This window comes from Callorhinus ursinus, unplaced genomic scaffold, assembly GCF_003265705.2.
Source record: "Callorhinus ursinus isolate GAN/ISIS: 27379988/994484 unplaced genomic scaffold, GSC_fseal_2.0 scaffold80, whole genome shotgun sequence".
Taxonomy (NCBI): Eukaryota; Metazoa; Chordata; class Mammalia; order Carnivora; family Otariidae; genus Callorhinus; species Callorhinus ursinus.
Genome location: NW_027397142.1, coordinates 2,437,048 through 2,463,492, shown reverse-complemented (window position 1 = coordinate 2,463,492; position 26,445 = coordinate 2,437,048). Strand labels below are relative to the sequence as shown.

Sequence of the window (26,445 nt, the reverse complement as noted above, 5' to 3'; positions counted from 1 at the left end):
CTCCGCCTGCCCAAGGGACTGCCTGATGCCCTTGGATTTGTCGAAACCTCCCCAAGGATTGTAGCATCCAGCCAAAGCTAAGAGCTATGGACCCAGATGGATTTTCAGACCTTCCACCTCTTGAATGGACCCCCTTTCCCATCCTCAGGGGAAGCCACGGAGTAAAGGGAATTCTGACCGGTTTTGTCCACCTCTGTACTCTCAGCTCAGGATGTACGTGTCCTACAAAGTCTGGGACATGCTCTCTCTTGAGTTCTAAAATATGGTCCTATTAATCAAAGAAAATTGGCTTCTATAACCAAAAGATGTCACAAAATATTCCTCATCACTGCATTTAAAGTAATGAAAGGAAAAGAAAAAACGGGTCTGGAGTAAATTTATTTCCCTCCCCGCAAAGAGGACATTGAGTAGTTATTTAACGATGATGTTGTGATTTATAACAAACATATGCAGTTAACCCTTGAACAATATAGGGTTTAGGGGCTCTGGCCCCTGCACTGTCAACAATCTACATATGACCTTTGGCTCCCCAAAAACTTAACTACTAAGAGCCTACTTTTGACCAGGAGCCTCACCGATAACATGATTAATTAATACGTATTTTGCATGTTATATGTATTATTTACCATATGCTTACAATGAAGTAAGCTAAAGAATACGTTATTAAGAAAATCATAAGGAAGAGAAAATACATTTACAGCATTCTGCTTTGTTTATCGGAAAAAATCCATGTATAAGTGGACCCGTGCAGCTCAAAGTCAAGTTGTTCAAGGGTCAATTGGAGTTGGTCTGCATCCAGGATTCACAGTTCCCAAAACCCTTGGAATTTCCTGTGTAATAAGAGCAATGGGGAGCACCTTTTGTCCTTAGTTGCGGTCATCTCCTTAGAGCCATCAAGGGGAAACAGGTGTCTTGTTATTCATAACCATCCCCTTTCAACTACAATTGAGCTTCTGGTCCCAGTTTACCGTAAAGGATGCTAAAGGATACCAATGTCCAACCAGGCGAAGGGATACAGAGAGCGAAGTCTGGCAGGGTCCCACACAGGAGCTTTGGTCTTTAGGAAGTCCTGTAAGGATGGGGCTGGTTGCCAGGCAAGCCAACCTTGTGATAAGAGGGTTGGAACTTGCAGTCCCACCCCAACCTCTGAGCAGGGGAGAGGAGCTAGAGATGGAATCCATCGCCAATGACCAATGACTTAATGAGTCATCCCTATGTAACAGGGCCTTCCTAAAAACCCAAAGGCCAGGGTTTGGAGAACTTCCAGGATGGGGAACCAGAATGTGGCCAAGGTGGTGGCATCCCATACTCCACGGGGGGACAGAAGCTCCTGTGTTTGAGACCCTTCCAAACCTCAGCCTCTGTATCTCTTCACCTGGCTATTGATTCATTGCCTTTCACACCCTCTGTAATAAACCAGTGATCTAGTAAACAAGCTGGTGTCCTGAGTTCCATGAACCACCTTACCAAATTAATGGACCCTGAGGAGAGGGTCCTGGGAACCTCTGATTTCTGCCCAATCTGTCAGAAACACAGAAGTACCTGAACTAATTAAGACTGGTGTCTGAAATGGCCGTCTTCTGGGACTGAGTCCTCAACCTGTGGGAGGCGATGCTCCCTCCAGCTAGCAGCCTTGGAACTGAGCTGGACGACAGGACATCCAGGGGGTGTGAGAGAATTGGTTGGTGGTGTTGTAAAAACCATATATGGTAACCCCTAAAGTGAGCATACACTTCCATTTTATTGTAGCTGTACGTGGAACGTACTGAATGCATGGAATTCTCTCTCATGTTAGCTGATGCACTAGAACTTGCAGGAGTTCTTAAAAGAAAAAAAAGTACGACGAAAATCAGAGACCTTTCTCACAAAAGCAGTCTGTGCCAGGTATAGAAATGAGCACCTCTCTGTGCATTTAGTACAAGCATCCTCTTGGGTCTCACGGCACACAGCAAGTGACCACAGACGAACAAGAGATGCTAACACTTACAAATGCACCACTTCTTGGCAATAACAACACAGGGAGTTCAAAGTGCAAAAGATGAACAAGTTTTGAGTCATGTCATTAGCATGAGGACAGGGCACAGGAAAGAGACATTACCGAGGTAGAGGAAGGGCCTGCTTAGCATAACTGCACGCCCCCACACCAAGTCCCAGGGCGCCATGAGGCAAGGACCTGCAAGGGGAAAGGAGGCCAACCCTGTGCACCCCAGTTTTACTCAAGGTATTTCCTAAGACACCCTGAGGTGACCACCCCTCTCTGGGTTTAGAAACTTCATCAACTCTGGGTATCTTTGATTGGCAGTTAACATGTGTGAGGTCTTCCCAATCCTGTAAATCCTCTAAGAGGGGCTCGTGAAATGGACTCTCGTTCTGCTCCTTCTACCTGCACAGGGGATTCATCAAGATTTCGAGAGGAGTCCAGTTACAGGGTTGACAATTTTATGAAGGGATGCCAAATGAACAGGGAGTAGAGAAATGTCAGCAAAGGTGCCCCTGCACTGGGATACAAGGTGCAAATTCTCAAAAACCTGTGACCTTGGAAGGAATTTTCAGAACCCATTTCAGGAAGGCAAATTCCCCCCAAAACACACACTACAATAATGCTCACAATTAGAACCAACACCACAGCCTTTATGTCACCAGGGTGCCAATCTATAGAAGGAAGCAGGCATGGTGTTTCCAATCGCCCTCAGACAGAGGGCAACCTTTGCATCACTAAAGGCTGTACCCTGGAAAATCATCTCACAAACGTGCATCACTGTTCCCAACAAGCACTCAGCAATGGGGGTTTGTGTCCCACACGAATCCCTGTAATTTATCTAAAAACCTCAAAGAGTTTCCTCTGCTCACCTGGGCTTATCACAAGTAGGGCACCAATGTTGGAAAGTCATTCTGTTTAATCTAATCAATCAGTGAACTACTCAAATGGCCTGAAAGAAAGCTCTTACTTTAGATGGTTCTGACCCAGGGTTTTATTCAACATAGGAAGGGGAAGGCAAGATCGGAAAAGATACTCGGCTCATAATACCACAGATCTTTCCAATCAGTGACCAAAGCCCTAAATTCAGTACCAGTGACCACAGGAAAAACACCCACTTTCCCTATACAGGGAGTTAATTCCTAGGCTGCAACTTGCATTTAAAACCAAAACCAACCAACCATGAGATTCTCAAGTGTCCCTGTGGTTTGCAGACCCCTGATCCTCTGCATCCAGTTTCTCAACCTCCTCTGACACAAGTCTGGTCGCCAAGGACCTGCCTAACCCACCATCTACTTCAAGAGTCACCAACATACCAAGGAAGGGGGAGACTGTCCCACAGGGCACAGGGCAGTCCCCAAGGCTTTCATTTTTAACCAACCTTTACTCAGTCCCTGCTGAGCAACTCAGTGTCTGGGAAGAGCTCATGTGGATGAAGTAGAGGAATTTAGCGTGAAGTAATATCCTTCTGATAATAAAATTTTCTATTAATCTTAGAACCTATCGCAAGAGGATATGCTTCTCCAAAAGAACATCTGATTTAAACAGTGGTTAAGTAAGTACTATATCAACATATTAATAACAGGGAGGTTGGGCTGAAAAAACACGCAAATCACCCCGCCCCACAGATTTTCAAATGTAGACTTTGTGAAAATACAGTTAGTTTTAAACCTAAGTTTTGTTCTGGGAGAATGGGAAAATCTCGATCTCTTTCTCAGAGTATTAAATTGCAGATAGAAAGCGCCATGCTTAGTCTGGGATTTTTTTTTTTTTTTACAATGTTAGAAATAAAATTTATGAAACAGATTCTTCCCATAAATCAAAACAGAAGTTACGAGCTCGTTCCACCTTTGTTATTCCTTTTACTCATGTATGAAGCCCAAATGGGATTACGTAGTATGCCGATAAGTTTGCCTTCTCTTGATCATCTGTCCACAGGAATCAACTCCTAAAGCATTGTGTTAGGAACGAAGCCTTCAGGAAGATTTTAGGCAAGTCCCAGGTCGCCGCTGGTCACACCATGGTCATGGGAATGAGCAGAGGGTGGAGCCAACACCCCTTGACATGCCCTGCTGCCGGGCTGTGGCTGGATGTGGCTCGTCTCTGACCGTGTTGGCGATACCAAGTGTCTCCCTTTCAAACACTGAACCTCACGTGTGCATCCAGAGAGCCCGGGGAGCTGGGAACGGAACTGCAGCTTGTGTCCAGGCGTCCGCGTGCACATCCAGGCGCTGACCCCGCATACCCTAGAACTGCTCTCTCCATCACAGCCATATGCATAGCAACTCAGCTGCCAGCACGGAGCATGAATCACTCTGTCCTCATCCAGGACGTAAAATAGCACCTGAATGTCAATCAAGCTGCCAGGGAAAAGAGTTTGCCCGTCGCCCAATCCAAGACAGACTGTGCTGAGCAAGTCTTCCAAAGATGACTGATGAGGAACTAAGGATCACGAAGCCCCCAAACAACAATTTAAGTGAAAAACGAGCACTCGATTAAAGCTGTGTGGATTTAGTTGGAGCATGAAATTTCAAAAAAAAAGGGAACAAGCCAGACCGCAGACTAAGAATGACCAATGCAAGAATTGACAGAACACCGAAACCTTGACGAAGTCTGGACCTCATTTTCTCTGAGGCCAGTCATGAGCCTAAAACTCTGACAGGTTCCTGTAGAATTTGCTAGGCTCAGTGCAACTTGTTCTAATTCTACTTACGAACAGTAGACACTGAGGAGGCTACAGGCTACATCTTTATTCAGACTATGGGTGAAAAATTCCTTCCATCCTTCATTTTCTGAAGTAAACCCAGAGAGGGCGTAGTGGGAGGGAGCACTTCACAAGTTTTTTAGATGTAATATAAAGATGTTGCCATGTCCCAACATACCAGCTAAGTCATGAGGAGAAACACCTGTTTCACAACAGATTTAGGCAATGAATCAATAATGTGTCATTATATTACCAATAAAATTAATTCAAATTCTTTCTTTCTTCTGCCTCAGTCCTAAATGCGTAGGTTTTACTAGCACATTATGGCATAATATAAAAGGGGAATTATGGGTGCAGGTGGGAATTTAATTGGAAAACATTACTCCATACACGTTTCTGCCCTGTTTTACAAAAAATTATGCTGAACAGCACAATGACTAAAAAGAGAGTGGGAAAATGAGGGAAACATATGTATTTCCACAAACAAGCAATTAGGTCAGTCAGCCGCAGAACCCACAAACAGATGAAGTTCCTTGAATGAGGAGCTTATCTTTGGGGGATGGGGAGGGGGTCCTGCAAAATAATCCCCTGGATGCAGTTACTGAGCTCCCGGAGCTATCCTGAATGGAGTGGTACACACCTCAGGCCAGAAGTCAAGTTCAAGTTCGGAACAGTCTGATCTCCTTCCTCAGCCAGGCAACAGGTGTCTTGCTGTGGGTGTGGTTAAGCCAGCTGGATATTTGTTCAATTCGAATAAATTTTTCATTTCTTGTCTCTTTTTGTTTAAAGCAAGACCTCAAAATGGATCACCGACTGGATTATCCCCAACACACCTCCCGCCACTGGACCCCTCCTCCCACGACCTGGACCCAACCCACCTCACAAACAACTCTAGACCCCACGCCTGAAAGAATTCCTGCTTTTCCAGCTGTACCCTCAAAAGTAACATGCCAGTCCCCATTTCGTGGTCCCTCTCTCACAAAAAAGCTACCCGAGAGTAATATAAAAATAAGAGACCCTCCTCCTAATCATCCTACACCAACACTGAAAGGGTTAAAACATCACCCAAATAAATACGCACAGGCACACACACAATTTCCACAGAACAAGATGGCAACCTCCTCCTCCTCGCCAGGAGGTTCCAGCGCCTGACCCCCGCGGCCCCACTCCCGGAGCGCTGGGGACCGCGCAGCCGAAGCGCCGCAGGCGGGTCGCAGGGCGCAGGCGAGGGGGTGGCTCGCTGGGAGGTGGAACGCCAGGGTCCTTGAGTTAGCAAAGTTGTGCATGCTAAGACAGCCCCTGGCCCTGCATCCCTGAGCCTCCCACCGCCCAGAGGGGGTCTCCGGGCGCAGGGTAATTCTCGGGGACGCCTGGCCGTTATCACGCTCGCTGGCTCGCTGGCAGTCAGCCCTTTGTGGGGAGCAGGGCCCCGCCGGAGGGGCGGCCGCGGAGGCAGCAGCCGGAGCAGAGCGAGCGGCGCCGCCCCGAGTGTGCCAAAGGCTCGCTAACCCCAACAGGTCTCGGGCTCCGGGGACTAGCAGCCCCGAGGCCGCGCGGGCGTCAGGGCCCTGGGCCCTCCCCTGGCCGCCGCGACCTCCTCTTTCCGACTTGCCCCCAGGACCGCTCCCGGGGGTCCGCCTAGACCTCGGACCGCCGCGCGGCCGCCGCCCCTTCCTCGCCTCGCACACCCACCCCTGGCCCCAAGCCCCACGCCCGAAGGAGAGGGACGGCGACACCGCAAAGTTGAGATATGCAAACAGGCGCCTGCACCTCGGCACCCTGGCGGCCGCCGGTGGGCTCCGGTGGGAAGTGGGGGAGGCGCCGCCGCGCGCGGCCGCGGGTCGCGATCAGCCCGGCGGCTCGGGACTCGGGGGCACAGGAGCCCCCCCACCAGCACCGCTCCTCCCGGCGGGCGCTCCCGACCCCGCACCTCGCCCCCCAGACTCACCATCACGTTGCCCTGCATTTTAGCGGTCTTAATCATCGCCTTTTCCTTCATCTCTCCCTAAGTCTGCAGCGACTTCTGGCCCCGGGAAGAGTAACTTAATCCATTGTCCCGGCGGTGAGGAGAGACTGCGCTGGCGATCGCTGGGTGGAGTTGGCTTGGAAGAACCCCAATTCTTCCAGGTCTTCGGTGTCCCCACCTCTGCCCGCCGATCGCCTCTCCCAGGCGGATCACAATAGCGAGCAACTCTTTTTGGCCACCGGGAGAGAGGCAGAAAAAGCTGGAGGGGAGGGCGTGAGGGTTGCCGCGCTTTCAACAAAAGCCCGGGGCCGGGGGCCGGGGGCCAGGGCCAGGGCCAGGGCCCTGGAGGAGGGCCGGCTGCGAGCGGAGCTGTTGCGGGAGCGGGAGCGAGAGCGGGCGGGAGCGGGCGAGAGGGCTGGCTCCGACAGCGTGCGTGTCCGGCGGTCGCCGTCAGCGCTCCGCCAGCCACAGCGGCGCGGACCCGAGGGGCGCACGCGGGGACACCAGCGGCGCGGCCGACCCGGGGCTCCTCCCGCAGGCAGCGCGGGGCGCGCCGGTGGCCGCACTTGTCCCTAAGGGCGGGGGCCCCGGCGGGGCGGCGGCGACGCCAGGGCGGGCGGGCGCGTGTGTGTATGTGCGTGTATGTGTGTGTGTGTGTGTGTGTGTGTGTGTGTGCGCGCGCGCGCGCGCGTTCGTACCGGGTGCTCTGCCAGGACTGGGCTGGACCCGGAAGCCTCGGGCGGCAGCAAGGTGACGCGAACCCACACTGTTTGGGTAGAGCCCGGAGCCCCTCCACCAACACTCCTCCTGGGGAGACGCCCCCTCCCCGCGGGGCCGTGTGTGTGCGCGCGTCGCCGGCACGCTGGGTTCTACAAACAGGCACTAAGGTGATTTCCGCGGGTGCAGCTGCCGCCTTCTGCCCAGCGTGAGCAGCGACCGGCTGCGACCACCTCCGGCTGCGCCCGCGGGAGGGAAGCAGCGGCAGGGCAGAGCCAGGCGCGCCGTGCCCGTCGGCCGCCAGTGTGGCGAAGCAGAGGGGGAAGTGGAGGGCAGGCCAGGGATGGCAGCTTATAAATAATGTTGTTGCGAGTTACTAGGGGACACACGTTGCGTCGCCATGGTTGCGCCCCGGGTCTGCATCCGAATCTGCCGCCGCGGCAGCTCTCTGGCACCGGACGCCTTGCTGGGCAGAGGCAGTTCCCTGCGCCGGCTGGCACGGACGCCCTCCGGCTGCACACCTGGCCTCCCAGGCTCCGCTTCCCTGCGGGCCTCCGCCCAGCCGCTGCCCCTCGGGCGTCTTTGTGTCTTCCCGTCTGATCCCATCGGCTTCCTACAGCCCAGCCTGGCGCCAATGGGTCTGCCTGGCCCGGGAGCCACTGGGGCGTTCGCCCGGGCCCAAACCCAGCTCCCATTCCTCCACCCCCAAGCGGCAGGTTGACCGGGTACCGCGCCCTGGATTCCGCGATCCCCACCCCTGAGCGCTTCTCGGATTAATCAATCACCTCCTCGGGTTCGCCCCCTGGACCACACACGGACGCGCGCTCCCGAGAGCGCGCACGCAGAGGGTGGTCAAATTCAAGTGCTGACCAAGCCAGGCCGCTGCCAAGAGCAGACACAGGATGTCTCCCCATGCCTCGGCATTCCTCTACGAGGAACCAGGGCGCTCCAAAAACCGGATTTGGAGCTGTCTCAAGGGATATGGGCGCATCAGGCTTGAACTCACGTGTGTGTGTGTGTGTGTGTGTGTGCGTGCGTGTGTGTGTGTGTGTGTGTCCGCGCGTCAGCGCGCGCGCGCCCTCGCCTGGGGGGCCCTGGCAACCGTGAGAGGCTGGGAGGGGTCTGAGAAGCTTTTCTTTTTTTTTTTTTTTTTTGCATTCACAAAAAAATAGCATATAAGAAAGTAAGATGCCAGTTTTGAACCCACAGTGAAGCAGAAAATTCTGAGCAATTCCAACAGTAATTGTATGTAAATTACCCACAATGCCTTCAAGCATGCACTTATTAGACATATATAACGTACATAAATAAGCACACACAAGCATTGGTTTACACGTGAAACACTACCTGTTACTAATGATTTGGCTTAAGAATTAGGTGAAAGAAATAGGTGAACCAAAGCTGAATGCTTGAAAGGTAGCTTTTAAAGAATGTGGATTGGTATTTGCCAGGAAAGTAGAAGGCAGAAGAACATTCCTGCCTTTAGGTTTAAGAAGCGCTCACCTTCTGTGTTAGGATTCTTCATGACGACTTTTCTCCAGAAATAAACACCCACGCAGCCCTTCTGTGTCCTACTGAAGTTTACACTAAGCCCAGCCCACTGTGGACAAAAAATACCACCAACCTAAACTGGTTCGAAGCAACATGAAGTTGGCCTTCCTCTTCATGTGGGGCGGCGTTCATTCATTTGGAACCTTCTTCCCCCTTTCCCAACAAGAACGGGCCGGCTGGGACTGTCCCGTGCACCCTGCCTTTCCCTATCCCCTCACCACACGACGGAGGGAGAGAAAATCAAGAGATTAGGACAAAAGTATCCTTAACCGGCCATTGTTGTAACTTCCTGTAGACGGTCTCTGGAAACGGGAAGTGAAATAACACGGATTAAACTTTAAGTCAATAATAAATCTGTGAGCAGACTGAACGTCTTCCCCGAACTCACCAGACTGTCAGCCAAAACCACCCGTGGGGGGCACCCGGGTCCTACCCGTGCGGGGCCTCGGCAGAGAGGCCCCCCGAGATGACAGGCATAAAGGGGGAACGCTGTTCAGAATGAAAGCGCAAAGCAACTCTGAGTAACCGGCAGTGGCTGTTCACTCTCTGCAACTCATCTGCCTTTAGCCGCTGACTTGTGGAAAGCCGGACAGATCAAGAAGGATCCCAAAGAAGGAAAGAAGAGTATAAGGGGAAAATGATTAAAAGAGGAAGATTCTTCATTGTGTCACTAGTTTCAGATAATACTCTTATGAGAAAATTAGATGAAGGAACATTTGAAGATGGTCTTGCCATCAGAACCTCTCTCCCAACGTTGGCTCGTGGCTTTAGTTCATTTCCCGTTTCCTTTCCAGTCTACAAGAAGAGCATGTTTATCCCATTTTCGTCATCATACTTCTGTTAGGTTACAGTACATAGACCAGCCGTGTTTCATAGTGCCCACATCCCATTCACCTTTGCTTACTGTTGATTTGTGGGTATCTATTTAACTGGCAGGCTCTCTCCAAACCTGCTTAGTGCGGCCACTGGGTTTGTCCATCTTACTGCTTCATTCTTAATCTATGTATTCTTTGCACTAGCAACTGCTTTGATTAAAGCAGCTTTAAGTTGAGACTTGGGCAAAATACTCAGTTTCACAATTGACATCAGTTAAGATTTACAACAGAAGAATAGATTCGCCATGTCATTTGATCAGTGTTCTTTTCTTGTTACTTCTTACAAGGGGTTTGATTTTACCCAGGTGAATTCTACCATCAGGAGACACAACATGTGAAATCCCCAGCGTCTGAAAGTGGTGGCTTTATTAGTCTGGGCTCTCCAGAGAAACAGAACCAATGGGACGTGTACATGTATATATGTAAATTTATATTAAGGAACTGGCTCACATGAACTGACCCTTCCCAAGATCTGCAGTCAGCAAGCTGGAGGTCCAGGAGAATTAATGGTTTAAGTTCCAGTCCACAGGTCAACAGACTCAAGACTCAAGAAGGGCTGATGTTTCCATTTGGGTCCAAAGACAGGAAAAAACTGATGTCCCAGCTCAAAGCAGTCAGGAAAAAGGACTGCCCACTTAAGCTTTTTTGTTCTATTCAGGTCTTCAGCTGATTGGACAAGGCCCACCCACATCAAGGAAAACAATCTGAGTCTACTGATTCCAATGATAATCTTATCCAGAAACACCCAGAATCATGTTTGACCGAATAACTGGGCACCTTGTGGCCCAACTGGACTTATAAAATTAACCAGCACAGTACATGGGAAAAGAGAGTGATTACTGTAATCACAAGCTAGTCTTTTAATCACAGATTAAGTCATTGCTTACGTTCATTAAAATATGCGCTTTCTTGGGGCACCTGGGTGGCTCAGTCGTTAAGCATCTGCCTTCGGCTCAGGTCAGGATCCCAGGGTCCTGGGCTCGAGCCCCGCTTCGGGATCCCTGCTCTGCGGGGAGCCTGCTTCTCCCTCTCCCACTCCCCCTGCTTGTGTTCCCTCTCTCACTGTGTCTCTCTCTGTCAAATAAATAAATAAAATCTTTTAAAAAATTTTAAAAATGAGCTTTCTTACTGCATCAAAAATATCATTCATTCTATATAACTTGATTTACCCTTAAATTTTCAGGAAGGTATATTCTGGGGGAAAAAATGAGAGCTGTATTAATTTTACAAAATATATAGGTGTAACAGTGGATTCGAGAAAGCATTTAGGAATTAAACAAATTAACTGAAGATACGTAGCAACACTAATGATATACCAAGCACAGTGATTTTATTACAGGAAATAGTCCTTGTCCTCAAAACCTTCACAGTATCTGGCCAGAGACACCCAAATTAACAATATTGACAAAAACAATAGTAAGAATACAAATATGATACAAGAATATAACATACAGGGCTTGCGGGATGTTTCGGCAAATATCAGAGAAAACTAAAACCAGAGGGGACGGCTGAAATACATCTCAAAGGAGCCATATAAAGGTAGACAGCATGGACCTGGAGCCAAGGAAGGGAGAGCCAGCAAAAGAAGCGCATGAGTAGTTGAGAAGACTAACACATGGAAGCAAGGGTGGATGACGGGGGTGGTGGTGGAAAGACACTTTGAGACTAGCCATGAAAGCCATGTGAGCCACTGCTTACAGGAGAGGCAGCGCCGGGGCCCAGGCACTCAGATGGAGAATAACACTGCCAGATCCACGATGAACCTCCTCTAATGTGCCTTACAAAGTGCAAGGCAATGCAGAAATCCTGCACACGGTTTGGGTAGGCACAGTAAGGATGTGGACATTGTGGCAAGTCGTTTGAATGAGAGAAGTGTCATTCGTGGATCATCCATAGAAAACTGGCAAGTCCAAAGTCACCTCACCTCGCACCTGACCCATCTCCCCCCGGTCCTTCATAACTGCGCATTGGCACATTACCAAGACGTGGAAACTACATTTAGTATCAACTCAGTGATAATGTAACGTTAAAATTGCTATGACGGCCACTTAAACACTTACCTGGCTTACAGCTAGAACAGCACCCATAACTTATCACACATACTCATTTCTACGTCCGCCTCCCTGTCCCACATTCAGGGTATCTTATGTCATGCTTTTCTTTGGCCCCTCATGCTCTCAAACTGTGACTGATAAAGAGTAGTTGTCCACGAGGCGCCTGGGCAGCTCAGTCGGCTGAGCGTCTGACTCTTGATCTCGGCTCAGGTCGTGATCTCAGGGTCATGAGATGGAGCCCCGCACTGAGCCCCATGCAACAGGCTCTACACTCAGAGGGCAGTCGGCTTCCCCTCCCCCTCTCCCTCTGCCCCTCCCCGCCATTTGTGCACTCTCTCTCTCTCCCTAAAATAAATAAATCTTATAAGAAAAAAAAGAGTAGGTGTTCAATACATGTTTCTGGAACAAATGAAACAAGGAATGAGGGGACATCTGTACCACTGTCTGTCTTCCACCGCACTCTCAACGAAGAACTGACATCACACAATTTTCAAATAAAGCTCTTTTTTTAAACCTAGTTACATTGCTCTATTGATGGAAAAGATAACCAAGAAATCCCAAGTGTATACATAAACAACCCTCCAGATTTAATTAGAAGACCTTTATCTCTGGCAATGTTTCACTTTACCAAAATAGACCAAAAGTCAAGGAAATTATTTAAGTTAATCTCTATCTCTGGCCCTGCTTAAATCCACTGAAATCACAAACTTCTCAGGAAAAAAATAACTCTGACCCAATCCTTTTATACGAGATAGGCCATGGTGGACCTCTACGTCAGGTCATAGATTTATATGGAGCAAAATACAGAGTTCAGAGTCTCTTTTTTTCTCCTCACACTTGTCTCTGAACAATAATGCTTATGTTCTACTGCGAACCCCCACTGAAGACTGGAGGAACAGAGGATGGAGAACCTGCATTTAATATCCATGGTCATGCCACACTTCCTCAACATTCTAGGTTACCCCCTCACCCTGCATTTCAACCACTCACCTAATAATGGCTCCTTACTCAATTATAGTTAAGACCTCTTGACCCATGCAGTATTTTGTTGCTATTAAATACCTTATGGAGGAAGGGTAAGAAGTTTTAAACTATTGATAGCTCTTTTATACATTAAGAATATCTGTATAAAAAAAGCTTTGTAGATGAGCAAATTATTGGAAAATAAAAGCAATAAAACGTACGAGAATCCTATTATCTTTAGGCAATGTGAAATTCCCTTATACAACATCTATTTTATGGAACCAGTAGAGCAGAATATATATTTTAGAATTCCTGTGGAATCTCTTATAGAAGAGAAATGGCCCAACACTTATGAACTAAAAGTAATGGACACGGAAAGTGTATTTAGGCAGTGAGGGATTTTAATTTACTTATAAGATTTTGCAGCCAGTTATAAAGCTGGAAACACACAGATCTCTTGACTTCTACCAGGATTCTTTTCACTGAACCTGAGATTATACATGCCCCCAAAAGAAATGAAAACCTAGTAAATCGACATCTGTTTCAGTAATCAAGGAAAGTCAATCCTACATGCTTTGGAGTTTCAAGTCCCACTGAGAATCTATGGCTGAAGCATATACACAACACACATTATTTCTTCCCTGCTAAAACTGCCAAAGGCATATATATTTAAAAATAAGTTTGACTGTTTTGTTTTTCATTTCATACCCAATAAAACTGCTATAATAGGGGCGCCTGGGTGGCTCAGATGGTTAAGCGTCTGCCTTCGGCTCAGGTCGTGATCCCAGGGTCCTGGGATGGAGCCCCGCATCGGGCTCCCTGCTCCTTGGGAGCCTGCTTCTCCCTCTCCCTCTACTGTTCCCCCTGCTTGTGCTCTCTCGCTCTCTCTATCAAATAAATAAATAAAATCTAAAAAAAAAACTGCTATAATAAAAATGTCAGATAATAAGTGTTGGTAAGGATGTGGAGAAATTGGAACATTTGTATGTTACTGGTGGCAATGTAAAACAGTACCACTGCTATGGAAAACAATCTGGCAGTTCCTCAAAATGTCAGACATAAAGTCACCATTTGACCCATCAGTTCCAACCTGGGTTATAAACTCAAGAGAAGTGAAAACATATGCCCACCAAAACTTGTATGGAGACTTGTATGGAGCAAAATACAAATGTTCAGAGCAGCAATATTTACAATGGGCAAAAAGGGGGAAAAACCCAAAAGTCCATCAACCATTGAATGGATAATTTAAATGGCATGTCTCTATACAGTGTAATATTATTCAGACATAAAAGGAATTAAGTACTGATTCACATTACAGCATACAGGAATCTTATAAACATGTTATGCTAAGTGAAAGAAGCCAGTCACAAAAGACTACATATTGTATGATTCTGTTCACATGAATGTTCAGAAAAGGAGAATCTACAGAGAGAGATAGTTACTGGACTGGATATGAAGGGGTGGGGCAGGGCTGTGGTGAACCTGGATCCCAAGTGACTGCAAATGGATACAAAGACACTCTTTCTGAAGTGATGAAATACTCTAAGATTAAGTTGATGGTTGCACAATTCTGTAAACATGCTAAAAATCATTGAGTTGTACATTTTAAAAGGGTGGACTTTCTTGTACAAAAATTATCTCATTAAAACTGTTTTTAAAAAGACTACGAGTGAAGAAAAAGAAAAGCCTAAGAGGATTTTGCACTTAGAAGGTTTTTAAATTTTAACTTAGAGACTAAAATTGGAAATAAAAGGCAATTGCATATGGGAACCGTTATATAATAAAATACGAAATGCTAATTGTGTCAAAAGATTGACTCACAAAACCTTATTTTAAGTAGAAATAAAACATTTAAGGTAAAATATCTTAACTATCATTATTTAAGATAAACCCATCTTCTTATACAAGTATTTTTCTATAAATTATTTACTCATAATATTTGCTCATTTCCCCCCCATTGGTCTATTTTTTCTCATATTAATTTGTATTTTTTAGCATTAAGAAAACTGACTCGAGCATAGGTATTTTAAGTAGCATGTTACACATTTGTTGATTAGTTTTAAACTTCTTTAATTGTGTAAGTATTATGAATACATTTCAAATAGTATTAATGCATTAAGATTAACTTTTGACTTGCTAAGATAGGTGAAGAAGCCTAAAAGATAAAAAACAATATTGAAGCCACCAAAGCTAGCTTGTTTTCCTTTGCAAGTGTAAACACAGTCTGAGTTTGTATCTATAATTTCACTCAGGAAAACAAAAAGTCTAGGAGAAAACAATTTAGGCATTATTTAAGCATAACTTCTAAAAACAAAACAAAAAACAAAACCCAGACTTTAAGTTGAGAATTAGCTGTGTCTATTTTGTGAGGTCAGCCCACTCTGAGTGAAGTGAAGGTGATAATTAAAATGGCACTAGCTCTTGTTAAAGATGACCGACAGACAATCAGAAATGTAGAGTTGAGATGTCGGAGTAGAACCTATATCAGATCTGACTTTGATGCTGATGGACCAATGGCTGTGGGCAAATGATCATAGCCCTTTTGTATTCTCCCAGCTTTGGTAGGTCGGCAAGAGTTATTAAAGGTATAAGCCCTCTCCTCCTTCCTTCCTTCCATCCTTCCTTCCTCCCTCCCTCCCTCCCTCCGTTCTTTGTTTTGTATTTTAAAATCTTATTTCATCTTTTCCAACTGCATCTATTATAACTCCATCCTATTTTTTTAATAAATTTTCTGCTTCCTCTTTTCATCTTTCTCTTTCCCTTTATTTCTCAAGTCCAAAATGAAGACTCTCAACAAAGTAGGAATGGAGATAATGTACCTCAACATAATAAAGGCCACATATGACAACCCATAGCTAACACCATACTCGATGGTGAAAAGCTGAAAGCTTTTCCTATAAGATCAGAAATGAGACAAAGATGCCCACTCTTGCCACTTGTACTCAACATAGTACTGGATGTCCTAGCCACAGCAATTAGGCAAGAAAAAGAAACAAAAGGCATCCAAATTGAAAAGGAAGAAGTAAAACTGTCACTATCTGCAGATGACATAATACTATATATAGAAAACCCTAAAGATTCCACCAAAAAACTGTTAGAACTAAAAAATTAAATCGGTAAATTTGCAAAATATAAAATTAATATACAGAAATTTGTTGCATTTTTATACACCAATAATGAACTAGCAGAAAGAGAAATTAAAAATACAATCCCACTTACAATTGCATCAAAAAGAATAAAATAAGAATAAATTTAACCAAGGAGGTAAAAGTTATACACTGAAAACTATGACAATGATAAAAGAAACAGAAGAAGACACAAAGAAATGGAAAGATATTCCACACTCATAGATTCCATTGGAAGAATTCATGTTGTTAAAATGTCCACACTCCCCAAAGCAACATGCAGATTTACTGCAATCCCTATCAAAATCCCGATGGCATTTTTCCACAGAATGACAACAAATAATTTTTAAATTTCTGTGGAACCACAAAAGACCCAAATAACCAAGAAAATGTTTTTTTTTAAAAGACATTTTGTATTTATTCGAGAGAGAGAGCATGAGTTGGGGGGGGGGGGCGGAGGGAGAAGCAGACTCCCCGCTGAGCAGGGAGCCCAATGCGGGACTCGATCCCAAGGTCCTGGGATCATGACCTGAGATGAAGGCAGACGCTAAACCCACTGATCCACCAGGAGCCCCTAGCCAAAACAATCTTGAGAAAGAATAAAGGTGGAGGTACCACACACTCCGATTTCAAACTTTACTACAAAACTATAGTAATTAAAACAGTTTGGTACTGGCATAAAAACAGACACACAGACCAATGGAAAAGAACAGAAAACTGAGAAATAAACCCACGATTATATGATCAATTAATTATGGCCAAGGAACCAAGAATATACAGTAGAGAAAAGATAGTCTGTTCAATAAATGGTTCTGGTAAAACTGGACAGCAACATGCAAAAAATGAAACATTTTTCCCAAGAAGACATATAGATGACCCACAGCTACATGAAAAGATGTTCAACATCCCTAATCACCAGGGAAATGCAAATCAAAATCACAATGAGTTATTATTACCTTACACCTGTTACAAAGGCATGATTGAAAAGATAAGAAATAACAAGTGTTGCGAGGATGTGGAGGAAAGGAGACCCTCATGCACTGTTGGCGGGAATGTAAATTAGTGCAGCTGCTATGGAAAATAGTATGAAGATTCCTCAAAAAATTAAAGATAGAACTACCATATGATCCAGCAATTCCATTTCTGAGTACTTACCCGAAGAAAACAGAAACACTAACTTGAAAAGATATCTGCACCCCCACGTTCACTGAGGCATTATTCACAATTAGCCAAGGTAGAGAAACAACCTAAACGTCCACTGATGGACAAATGGATAAAAGAATGAAATTTTAGGTGGACCATGCTAAAAGAAATAAATCAGAGAAAGACAAACACTGTATGATCTTATATGTGGAATCTTAAAAAAAATAAAATAAAAATAAAAATCTCAACGATACAGAGAACAGACTGGAGGGTTGCCAAAGGCAAAGGGTCAGAGAGGGGCAAAGTGGGTGAAGGGAGTCAAAAGGTACAACTTCCAGGTACAAGATAAACAAGTCATGGGGATGTAATGTAAAGCATGGCAGCTATAATTAATAATACTGGATCGCATATTTGAAAGTTGCTAAGAGAATAAATCTTAAAAGTTCTCAACATAAGAAAAAAATTCTGTAACTGTATATGGTGATGACTGTTAACTGAATTTACTATGGTGATCATTTTGCAGTATCTATAAATATCTGTCATTATGTTGTACACCTGAAACATAATGCTCTATGTCAATTATATCGCAATTAAAAAATAATAATCATTGTTATTAGACTCCATAAAAAACCCTAACCAAATGGGTTTGGAGAGCCTCCAGGCTGATGACTACATGGAGGTCCAGGGAGAGTAGCATGCCTGGGGGAGTGGGGGGTGGGCAGAGAAGCTGGATGTCCTTTCCCCGTACCCTGCCCTACTATACCTCTTCATCTGACTGTCCACCTGTATCCTTTATAAGGAATGAGTAAATGTAAGTAAAGTATTTCACTGAGTTCTTTGAGGCATTATATTAAATCACCGAACCTGAGAAGGGGGTCATGGACCCTCAATTTGTAGTCAAGTTGGAGAGAAATACCGCTAACCTGGGGATTTGCAACTGGTGTCTGCAGGGGGAGCAAGGTCTTATGGGACCACGCCCTTCATTTGTGGGGCCTGTGCTAACTCCGGCTACTTAGTTTCAGGGCTGAATAGAGGTGTAGGACGCCTTGCTGGTATCCAGACATTTGAAGAAATGGTTGCTATGGAAAGTACCCCCTCCCCTACATTTGGCGCTAGAACTGTTCTGTGTGTAGGAAAAAAAAAATTTTTTTTCCTTTTAGGGCCTTTTCTCTACAAGAATTGCTACCACCAAATTGTCCTTTGGGTTATGTCATCTGTCTACATTAAAGAATTCAATAAAAAAAAATGTAGTACTGTCACACAGCATTACTTAATCCCACTGCCTTTAATTTATATAAAGTCTTTTCTTCTAATAAAGAAAATTAATTAACCTAAAAGTTTCTAATTGTCTACATATGATTTAAAAAGAAGCATTTATCTGTGATAACCGACGAGGAACATTTAGCAAGTGGTAAAATTGCGGGAGAGACCATAATTTCCACGTCTGATACGGGGAAGGATAATAGAAATGCAATTTTGTAACACCTGCTACTTTACTAAGCATCTCAGTAATGCTTTTAAAAATTAACATATTCTCCATAATTAAGCAGGGGTACGTAGGCACAGAGCATTAATTTCTCTCCCCCGACTTTGTCTATTAAGGGTATGTCTGAGTATCCAAATGCCAAAGGTTAAACTGTCAGCTTTCTCAGGTGGTGAGCAAAGAAGAGAATGAGGCGGAATATTCCCCTAATGGCTTAGAAGCCAGTGAAAGGAAGACAGGATGTGGTTGAAAGGACCACAGAAGCACCTACGGCAGGAAGGAGAAGGCACGCTCGCACCCGGAAATGGAGGAAAGGCTAATAAAGAGAGTTTTTAAAGGTGTAGGCAGGATTGGGAAAACCACCCAAGCACAGTGCAATACCAGGGGCTCGCAACTGGGGAGAAGAGGCCAGATCCCAGGAAGGGAGGCTGTGTGCCAGAGCCGCCCAACAGAAGCCATGGTCTTCAGGGAACTTGGGGGGCGGGAAGGGTATGGGGAGGAATGTTCCGCCCTTGCTCCCCTGCCCTCCCCCTCCTGCCAGTGCCTCCCCTCAGCCCAACTCTGGGAGAAGCCACAGGGCAAGGATGCCATCCGTGCAAGTCCGCTTCCCGGGGCACTGAGAGGGTGGAGGAGAGCAAAGAGGCACCAAGAAGGGGAGAGGGGTTCCTTGGACAGCCCCATATATCCCCCAATGTGGCGGAGATTCTCCCGAATGCCAAAGTACTTGAAATTTAATTTTTTGCAAGTCATTCCCTTATACTGAGATAGTGGTCCACTTCTAAAAGTCTAAATATACTGGAATAGATGGCACAATCTTCGGTTGTCCTAGAATAACAATACTGATTTGTATGATGAAATGACAGTAACAACAGCAACCGGTAACTGTGTAACAGACATGCCCCGCGTGCTTTCACACCTAGCCGGCTTCACCCTAGCAACAGCTTATCGGCAGGTGTCCGAGTGTCTCCCTGGTGGGGATGCGGAACAGCATGACTCCAATAGCGTATGTGTGTCCTGCAGTCTCTATCCTGTGCAGCGCAGAACGCTGACTTCTGCTCTCATGTCTCACACTCTCCTGCATGCCGTGGTCTAGAAGGTCATCTTTTGTGGAACCCCTGGTTCTCCACCCGTCACTGACATCCGATCATCGGCCTCACTGGGTTCCCTTGGATGCCAGCCGTCCTGACTTCTTGTCTCCTTCCAGTTTTGAGTCAAGCCTGGAATATGTTTCCTGAGTCTGAATTGGCTGAACAGTCAGGTCAAGGCTTCGTCTGTGTGGGCTGCTCTAACAAAATGCCACAGGCTGGGTGGCTTAGAAAGAGTAGACATTCATTTCTCATCGTTCTGGAGGCTGCAAGTCCAAGAATAAGGAACTAGCAGATTCAGCATCTGGGGAGGGCCGCTTCCTGGAAGCAGACTTGGGATTTCTCCACCTTGTTGTGTCATCCCACAGCAGGGAGCAAGCTCCTGGGAACTCTTACTACAAGGGCACCAAAGCACCCACGCGGGCTCCACGGTGGGGGACCTCATCTGACCCTACTCACCTCCCAAAGGCTGTACCCTTGGGGGTAGGGTTTCCCCACAGGAATTCTGAGGGGACACAAACATTCAGCCCATCCCAGAGCCCCCTTCCCTAATGTGCCAGCTCACCCTTGGCTTCCCAGCCTGGCCTCTGTGTCTGGTCCCTCAGTCACACCGGCCTCAGGTCCTCCACCTACCAGATTCTCACACCCCAGTGGCACTGGGAGATTTCATTCATCATCGTGCAGCTTTTCATCTTCTGATCTATGCTATGCATTTATTCTTATTCTGTGGGCCGCATTCCCAGTTTAAAGATGCAGCCTACTAGGGAAATGCTGAAGACATATGCTCTATCCAGAGAATGCATTTATAGAGTTATGAAATTCTGAATGGCAGTGCAGTCACGGGGGTATAAATATCACTTTACTGCATCACCACACACCACAATAAACTGTCACAACACAGCCTGGTGCTGCCTTAATTGTCGCAGATAATGATAATTACATACTGCCTCTGTTAACACCATCATATCAAGCCATGTTCTTTCCCACTCGAGTTCAGCGACTCCTGTCTACGGAAAGGGAAATAAAAATCTCCTCTGCATTAAACATTTCTGCTTAAAGCTGAAGGAAAAAAACCAAGGTCTCCAAAGCAGCATGTGGAGAATTATTGTGAATGGGAGCAGAGGACTGGCATCCCCACAGAGTAAGCTGGAAATGTCCCCACGGACAGGGCTTTCAGAGGATGCCAACGGTTCTTGGAAATACCCACGCATGACTCACACACTCATTTGGAGCCTTTTGTGCAAGCCAAGGGAGGCAGGGGTGGGAGGTGCGATCATAGAAGAAAGGCGGGAAGGAGGTTGAAAGCACGTGTCCAGTCCCCTCTTGGGCCACCCTCCAGACCTGCGCTGCAGAAATCCTTGCTGTAACCTGCACCTCTGTGCTCCCCTCCACACACACCATCCCCCACACCTGGCTGCGGCAGGACCACCTCCCGGGCGTGGCGTCCCTGGAGGGCGTCCCTGGACAAACGCCCTGACCACACATCTACAGTTAATCAGTTCACTCCAATGAGTCTCTCTCTCTCTCTCTCAACTGATCATATAGAAAAAGATGTCCTTATTTTCAAGCAGGAAGGGGGAGGGGAAGAAGCAGCAGCACCAAAAAGGGGAAAACCCGCAGCTCTAGCCAGGCTGGCAGGGCATCTCCCACGCTGTCCTTAGCAGACATATGTAAAGGACTAATTAGAATGAGGCGGAACACACATCCCTATGTAAATGGCACTTGAAAAAAATTCACACCACCACAGTTTTAGAGCTAGAGAGAGCCCTGGAGTCAACTGGAAACCAATTTAGAGTATTTTCATACAATTAATTTACTTCATGAACTGGTTCGTCATTTATACAAAGGACACTCTACTTTGACCACATCCAAATGTTCACAGATTTCAAATACGTGGTATTGTCCTCAGTGAGGTTTTAGCACCGTGTGGATCTGAGGAGAATTAGACCAGGCAAACCCAACGTTGCTAAAATCTTCACAGCCACATCTCTACAAGAAAGTATTCTAGAGATGTGCTTATATGCTAAGCATCGGCTTTAGTCTAGCTATAACATCTATTTTGCATTTGCTTTAGTTTAACTGATGTCTTAATACAGCACGAAGAGTGCATGCTAGTTAGCATCAAGTGAAAAAAACATCATCCCAAATGACTTAACATTCAAAGTCTATCCCCATTTTCCAGTAGGAAAATCATGGCTTTGTTCCAAAGTCACAGCTAGAAAGCTGTGAGCAGGGGCTGGGCAGATAGGACATTTTTCAAGTGGTAGAAATAGCTCCTTTCTGATAGAATTTTATATTTTGTGTTGAGCTTAGCACTTTACATAATGACTATAGCAACTGGTACTAGCAATTTTACACACACACACACACACACACACACAAGCAAAGAGAGAGGGAGTTCGTGAGTTCTAAGGACACACATACTAATAAGCATAAATTGGAATTATGTACATTTTCCAAAAGACTACACACTAAGGATTTTGCTTAACCTGTTTGAAAAGAGAAACAATTAAAATTTTTAGTGAAAGCTTTAGTCTAGTCTAACCTAAAAATGTGGTCTTGTAAGGAAACAAATCATTTCCATTTTTAAAACCTTCCTTGCAACAGAGAAGGAATTAATCTGGAGCATGTATTATAATTTTCATCGCGATTTCCTATACTTGCAAAGTAAATGGAGAGAGGCAATGAGTTAGGTGATACAAAGTCCAAAATAGGTTAGATGTTTTGAAGACAATTATGTTTTGACATTTTCAATTAAAGAAGTTCCAACTCTATGTATCATGACTTGTCTGGGGCCAATTACCTTGCTTAGAATGCACTCTATGTGTCGGGCAGATTGATCCTCTTAAGGACTCAATAATCCTCACATTGCTCACTCTCTCGGCTCAAGGCATAGAGGCCTCAGTTATTTTGAAAATGTGGTTTAGATGATCACAGAGAATGCCATTATTACTCATTAATTCTTGAACTTAAATTAATTATTCCAGTAGTCAGCAAACAGAGGTCCTTGGAGAAGGGGACACAGAGCAGGTGGATTTAGATATGGACTCAGAAGGAAGTGATAAAATACACCATGTCCTGCTCCAAGGTAGGATCCGATATGAGTACACAGTGAATAATGCTTCTTCAATCAGAATTATGTTAAGGCTAGCGCATCTCTTGATCACATCCAATACCCCAGATCGGCACTAATATTTTTTTTCAAATATAATATTATGAATTAAATAACCTTGACTTCTTTGGGAAAAGAATATATAATCTGATCAACTCTAGACACTGGTTGGGGAAGTACGGGTATCAGGAGGAATGCAAAATATAAATAATCCAAAATATTTTTTAAAAAAGTGACAAAGAAAATTATCTCAATCCAGAAGAGGGTATGGGGAACATGGTGGACAGATGTTAAGGTGGTCGCCATGCTGGCCAGCTCCCAGTATTCATGCACTTGTGTGATTCCTTCTCCTTGAGTGCAGACGATGTGGGGTTTTCTTCTAACACCCGAATATGGCACAGGCAATGGGATGTATGTGATTACATGTTTGTGACTATGTTATGTGAGGTTGCACTGCTAGGCCTCCTAGTAGACCTGCTCCCTGCGGGCTTTGAAGAAGCAAGCTGCCGTGTTGTGAGCTGTCACATGGAGAGGCCCGCACAGCAAGGAAGGTGGTTTCCGGCTGACCACCAGGAAGAAACAGAGCCCATCAGTCCAACACCCCACCAGGAACTGAGTGCTGCCAGGAACCACGTGAGCTTGGGGGTGTGTCCTTCTCCTGTGAAGCCTCAGATGAGACCTGCGGCCACAGCAGACATCTGGATTGCAGGCTTGTAAGAGCCTGAGCCCAGGAGCCAGTAAGCTGTGTGGACCCCTGACCCACGAAAATTGGGAAAATAAATGTGTGTTGTTTAAGCCACCAAATACGGTGATATTGGTATACAGCAATAGATAATAATACAAGAAGGGAAAAAATAAGCAACTGGGAAGTGTTAAAAGGAGGAAGCTCAGAATAATAGAGGAGGCATGTATCTAAAATATTAATACTCCCAGTAATTATTAATGGGTCCAAATTTATCCATCAAGTAACAGAGTTCCTGTAAATGGAAAACAAATTAATTTTGATTTTGCACTCAATATAATAGACAATTTAAGAGGTACAGGAGAGATGAAAATAAAGGTCTGTAAAGAAGTCCCCGGCAGATGCAAACAAGGAGAGAGGAGTGTAGCAGTGTTGCCACGAGACAAAGTGGGAAACAAAGTGAGCAGCAGCGTAGGGCATGAGGAAGGGTGTTTCACACCAGTGATGAGAACGGTTCTCCAAGCACACAGAAAAAGAACTCAGAGCCTTTACGGACCCAAAACCACAGTCTGAAGTGCCTGAAATAAAAGCTGTTAGGAAGGCTTCCACGGCCAGCAAAATTGGTAAACAGACCTCTGGAAGAAACTTCAGTCTCATGGCATTCCAAAAAAGAAAAAAAGTGCATCTCTACCAATTACTCCTAAACATCTCTGGGTTTAGAGCTTCCATTCACATTAATTCTGTGTCCCATAAACATCAAGCCAGACATAAATTTAAGGCAATCCAATTTTGGATATGCCCCCCATGTTTTGGTAGAATACAACAAATTCTTCACTTCAGGAATACACTTTAATGTCCATGCTCAAAGCATTACTATAGATAAAAGTCCTATAGATAAAAGGGAGGAAAAACTTACAATAAAAAACTCCAGTAAACACAAAGAAATAAGCCACCATAAATTAAAACCAAAGAAACAACCCTCCCCTCATATATTAGATCCCAAGTTACAGAAGAGAATGGAATTATCAAATGAAATGACTAGGCTTAATGTGTTTTAAAAGATAACTGAAAGCATGACAACAGAATAAGATGACTGTCAAAAATGAAAAGCCAAATTAGAAAAATATCCAAAGAGAAGGTATAGAAATAAAAATATAAGAAGCAAAAATAGAATTTTAAAGGATAGATATAACAACACTATGAAACAGCTCGAGAGAGAGTTCATGAACCAAAACACTGAATTGGGTAATTCTGATTCTAATCATGGTAAGGTAACATATCAGACTAATCTGATTAACTCTGGGAAAAATTTAAAAGGAACACAATTTCACGGTTCTCAAGACTTCTTAAAAGTAGGGAAAAGCTGATAACCCTTGAAGAAAAGAACTTCACTAAGTTAGACCAAGGTTCATACAGCTTTCCCCTACTGATGTTCTCCAGTACATGGGATGCCACATGGTCAGGAAAACAGACAAACAAACCGACAAAAAAACAGGCTTACTGACTTTAGGTGCCAGAGTGGAGAGTTTGAAGTTGCCAGGGTAGCTGAAAATTGAGGTGGAAAATGAAAGAGCCACAGTGGGAAAGGGCCAGGGTCTACATATAAATCCCCACAAATATTAACTGAATTGTGAATTACAGATGTCTACAAAAGACACCACACAGCCCTGAAGAAAGCAGCGCTAGGAAGGCTGAAAAATCTGAATTTAGATTTCCGTTATTGCCCACCAGAAAGAAAACAGAATTTAGATTTACACTCCTACCCATTAGAGGCTTGGTAAACATTTCAGGGTGTCTACTGCAATCTCCAAAGGTCCACATCTAGAGGCCTGCCCTAATAAAGTGCAATACCAAACTGCTCTAAGTTCAAGGTAATCAGCCCTGAGTGCAACTGCCTGCTACACCAAAATTCAGTAATCATCAGAATCAACCACAGTATCAGAATGCATCATGGCCAATGTCTAGTATACAATATAGAACTACTAGACATGCCACAAAATAGTAAAATACCATGCATATTCAGAAGAATAGGAGTCAACACACACACACCTTAAAATCAGTGACATCTTCGAATTAGCAACGAATCAAACACAACTGTCATAAACATGGTCAAGGGCTTAAAGGGAAAAACAGCTCAAAGGAGTGAAGAGATGAGTAATCTCGGGAGAGAAATATATGGTATAAAAAATAAAACAAATGGAAATTCTAAAACTGAAAAATATCTGAAATTTTAAAAACATCGCTGGATGTTTTTAACCACCAGCGGTGGCTGGAGGAATAGTCTGTGGACTTGAAGATAGATCAGTAGCAACTGTCCAATCTGAAGAACAGAGAAAATTATTTAAAAAAGAGACCAAAGCCTTGTTGAACTCTGGGACACCACCAAATGGTAAAATGCATCCATAACTGGAGTTCCAGAAGGAGAGAAGAAACAGAATGAAGCACATGAAATTCTGCTGAAGTAGACTATATGCTGCACCAAAGAACAGATCCAAATACACTCCTCAGAAAAGACATACAGAGAAGTAAGCACAAAAATATGAATATATCGAAATTCATCAATGCTAACAACTTTGGCTCATCAAAATATACCATAAAGAGAATGAAAGGCAGACTGGGAGAATACATTTGCATATATCTGACAAAGGACTAGTATCCAGAATATATAAAGAGTCCCTATAAATCAACAGCAAAATAAATAAATAAATAAATAAATAAACAAACCACCCAAGTAAAATGGTAAAAGAACTTGAACAAACACTTCAGAGAAGAACTACTTTGAGACACTAACAAGCACAGGACAAAAAGAAGGTGCCCCACATCAAAAGTTATCATGGAAAAAAAAAATTAAAACCATGCTGTTTTAATTAATATAGCTTTGTAATATGTTTTGAAACCAGAAAGTGTGATACCTTCAGCTTTGTTTTTCTTATTCAAAATTACTTTGCCTGTTAGGGATCTTTTGTGGTTCCTTAGGAATTTTAGGATTGTTTTTTCTATTTCTGTA

The 26,445-nt window shown here is 44.7% G+C and overlaps 1 protein-coding gene across 2 annotated transcripts in view; it reads right to left on the bottom strand.

The window, feature by feature from the left end:
• DPP6 (dipeptidyl peptidase like 6) overlaps positions 1–26,445 on the bottom strand; it is a 949,209-nt gene that overhangs the window by 846,611 nt on the left and 76,153 nt on the right. Inside the window, exon 1 of one of the 2 annotated variants that reach the window (XM_073887496.1) lies at positions 6,631–7,090. The exons of the other annotated variant lie outside the window; for it this stretch is intronic. Coding sequence (XP_073743597.1) covers positions 6,631–6,681 — 51 coding nt within the window. The 5' untranslated portion in view covers positions 6,682–7,090. Of the gene's footprint in view, positions 1–6,630; positions 7,091–26,445 lie in introns of those variants that run through there. 2 annotated transcript variants of the gene reach the window in all.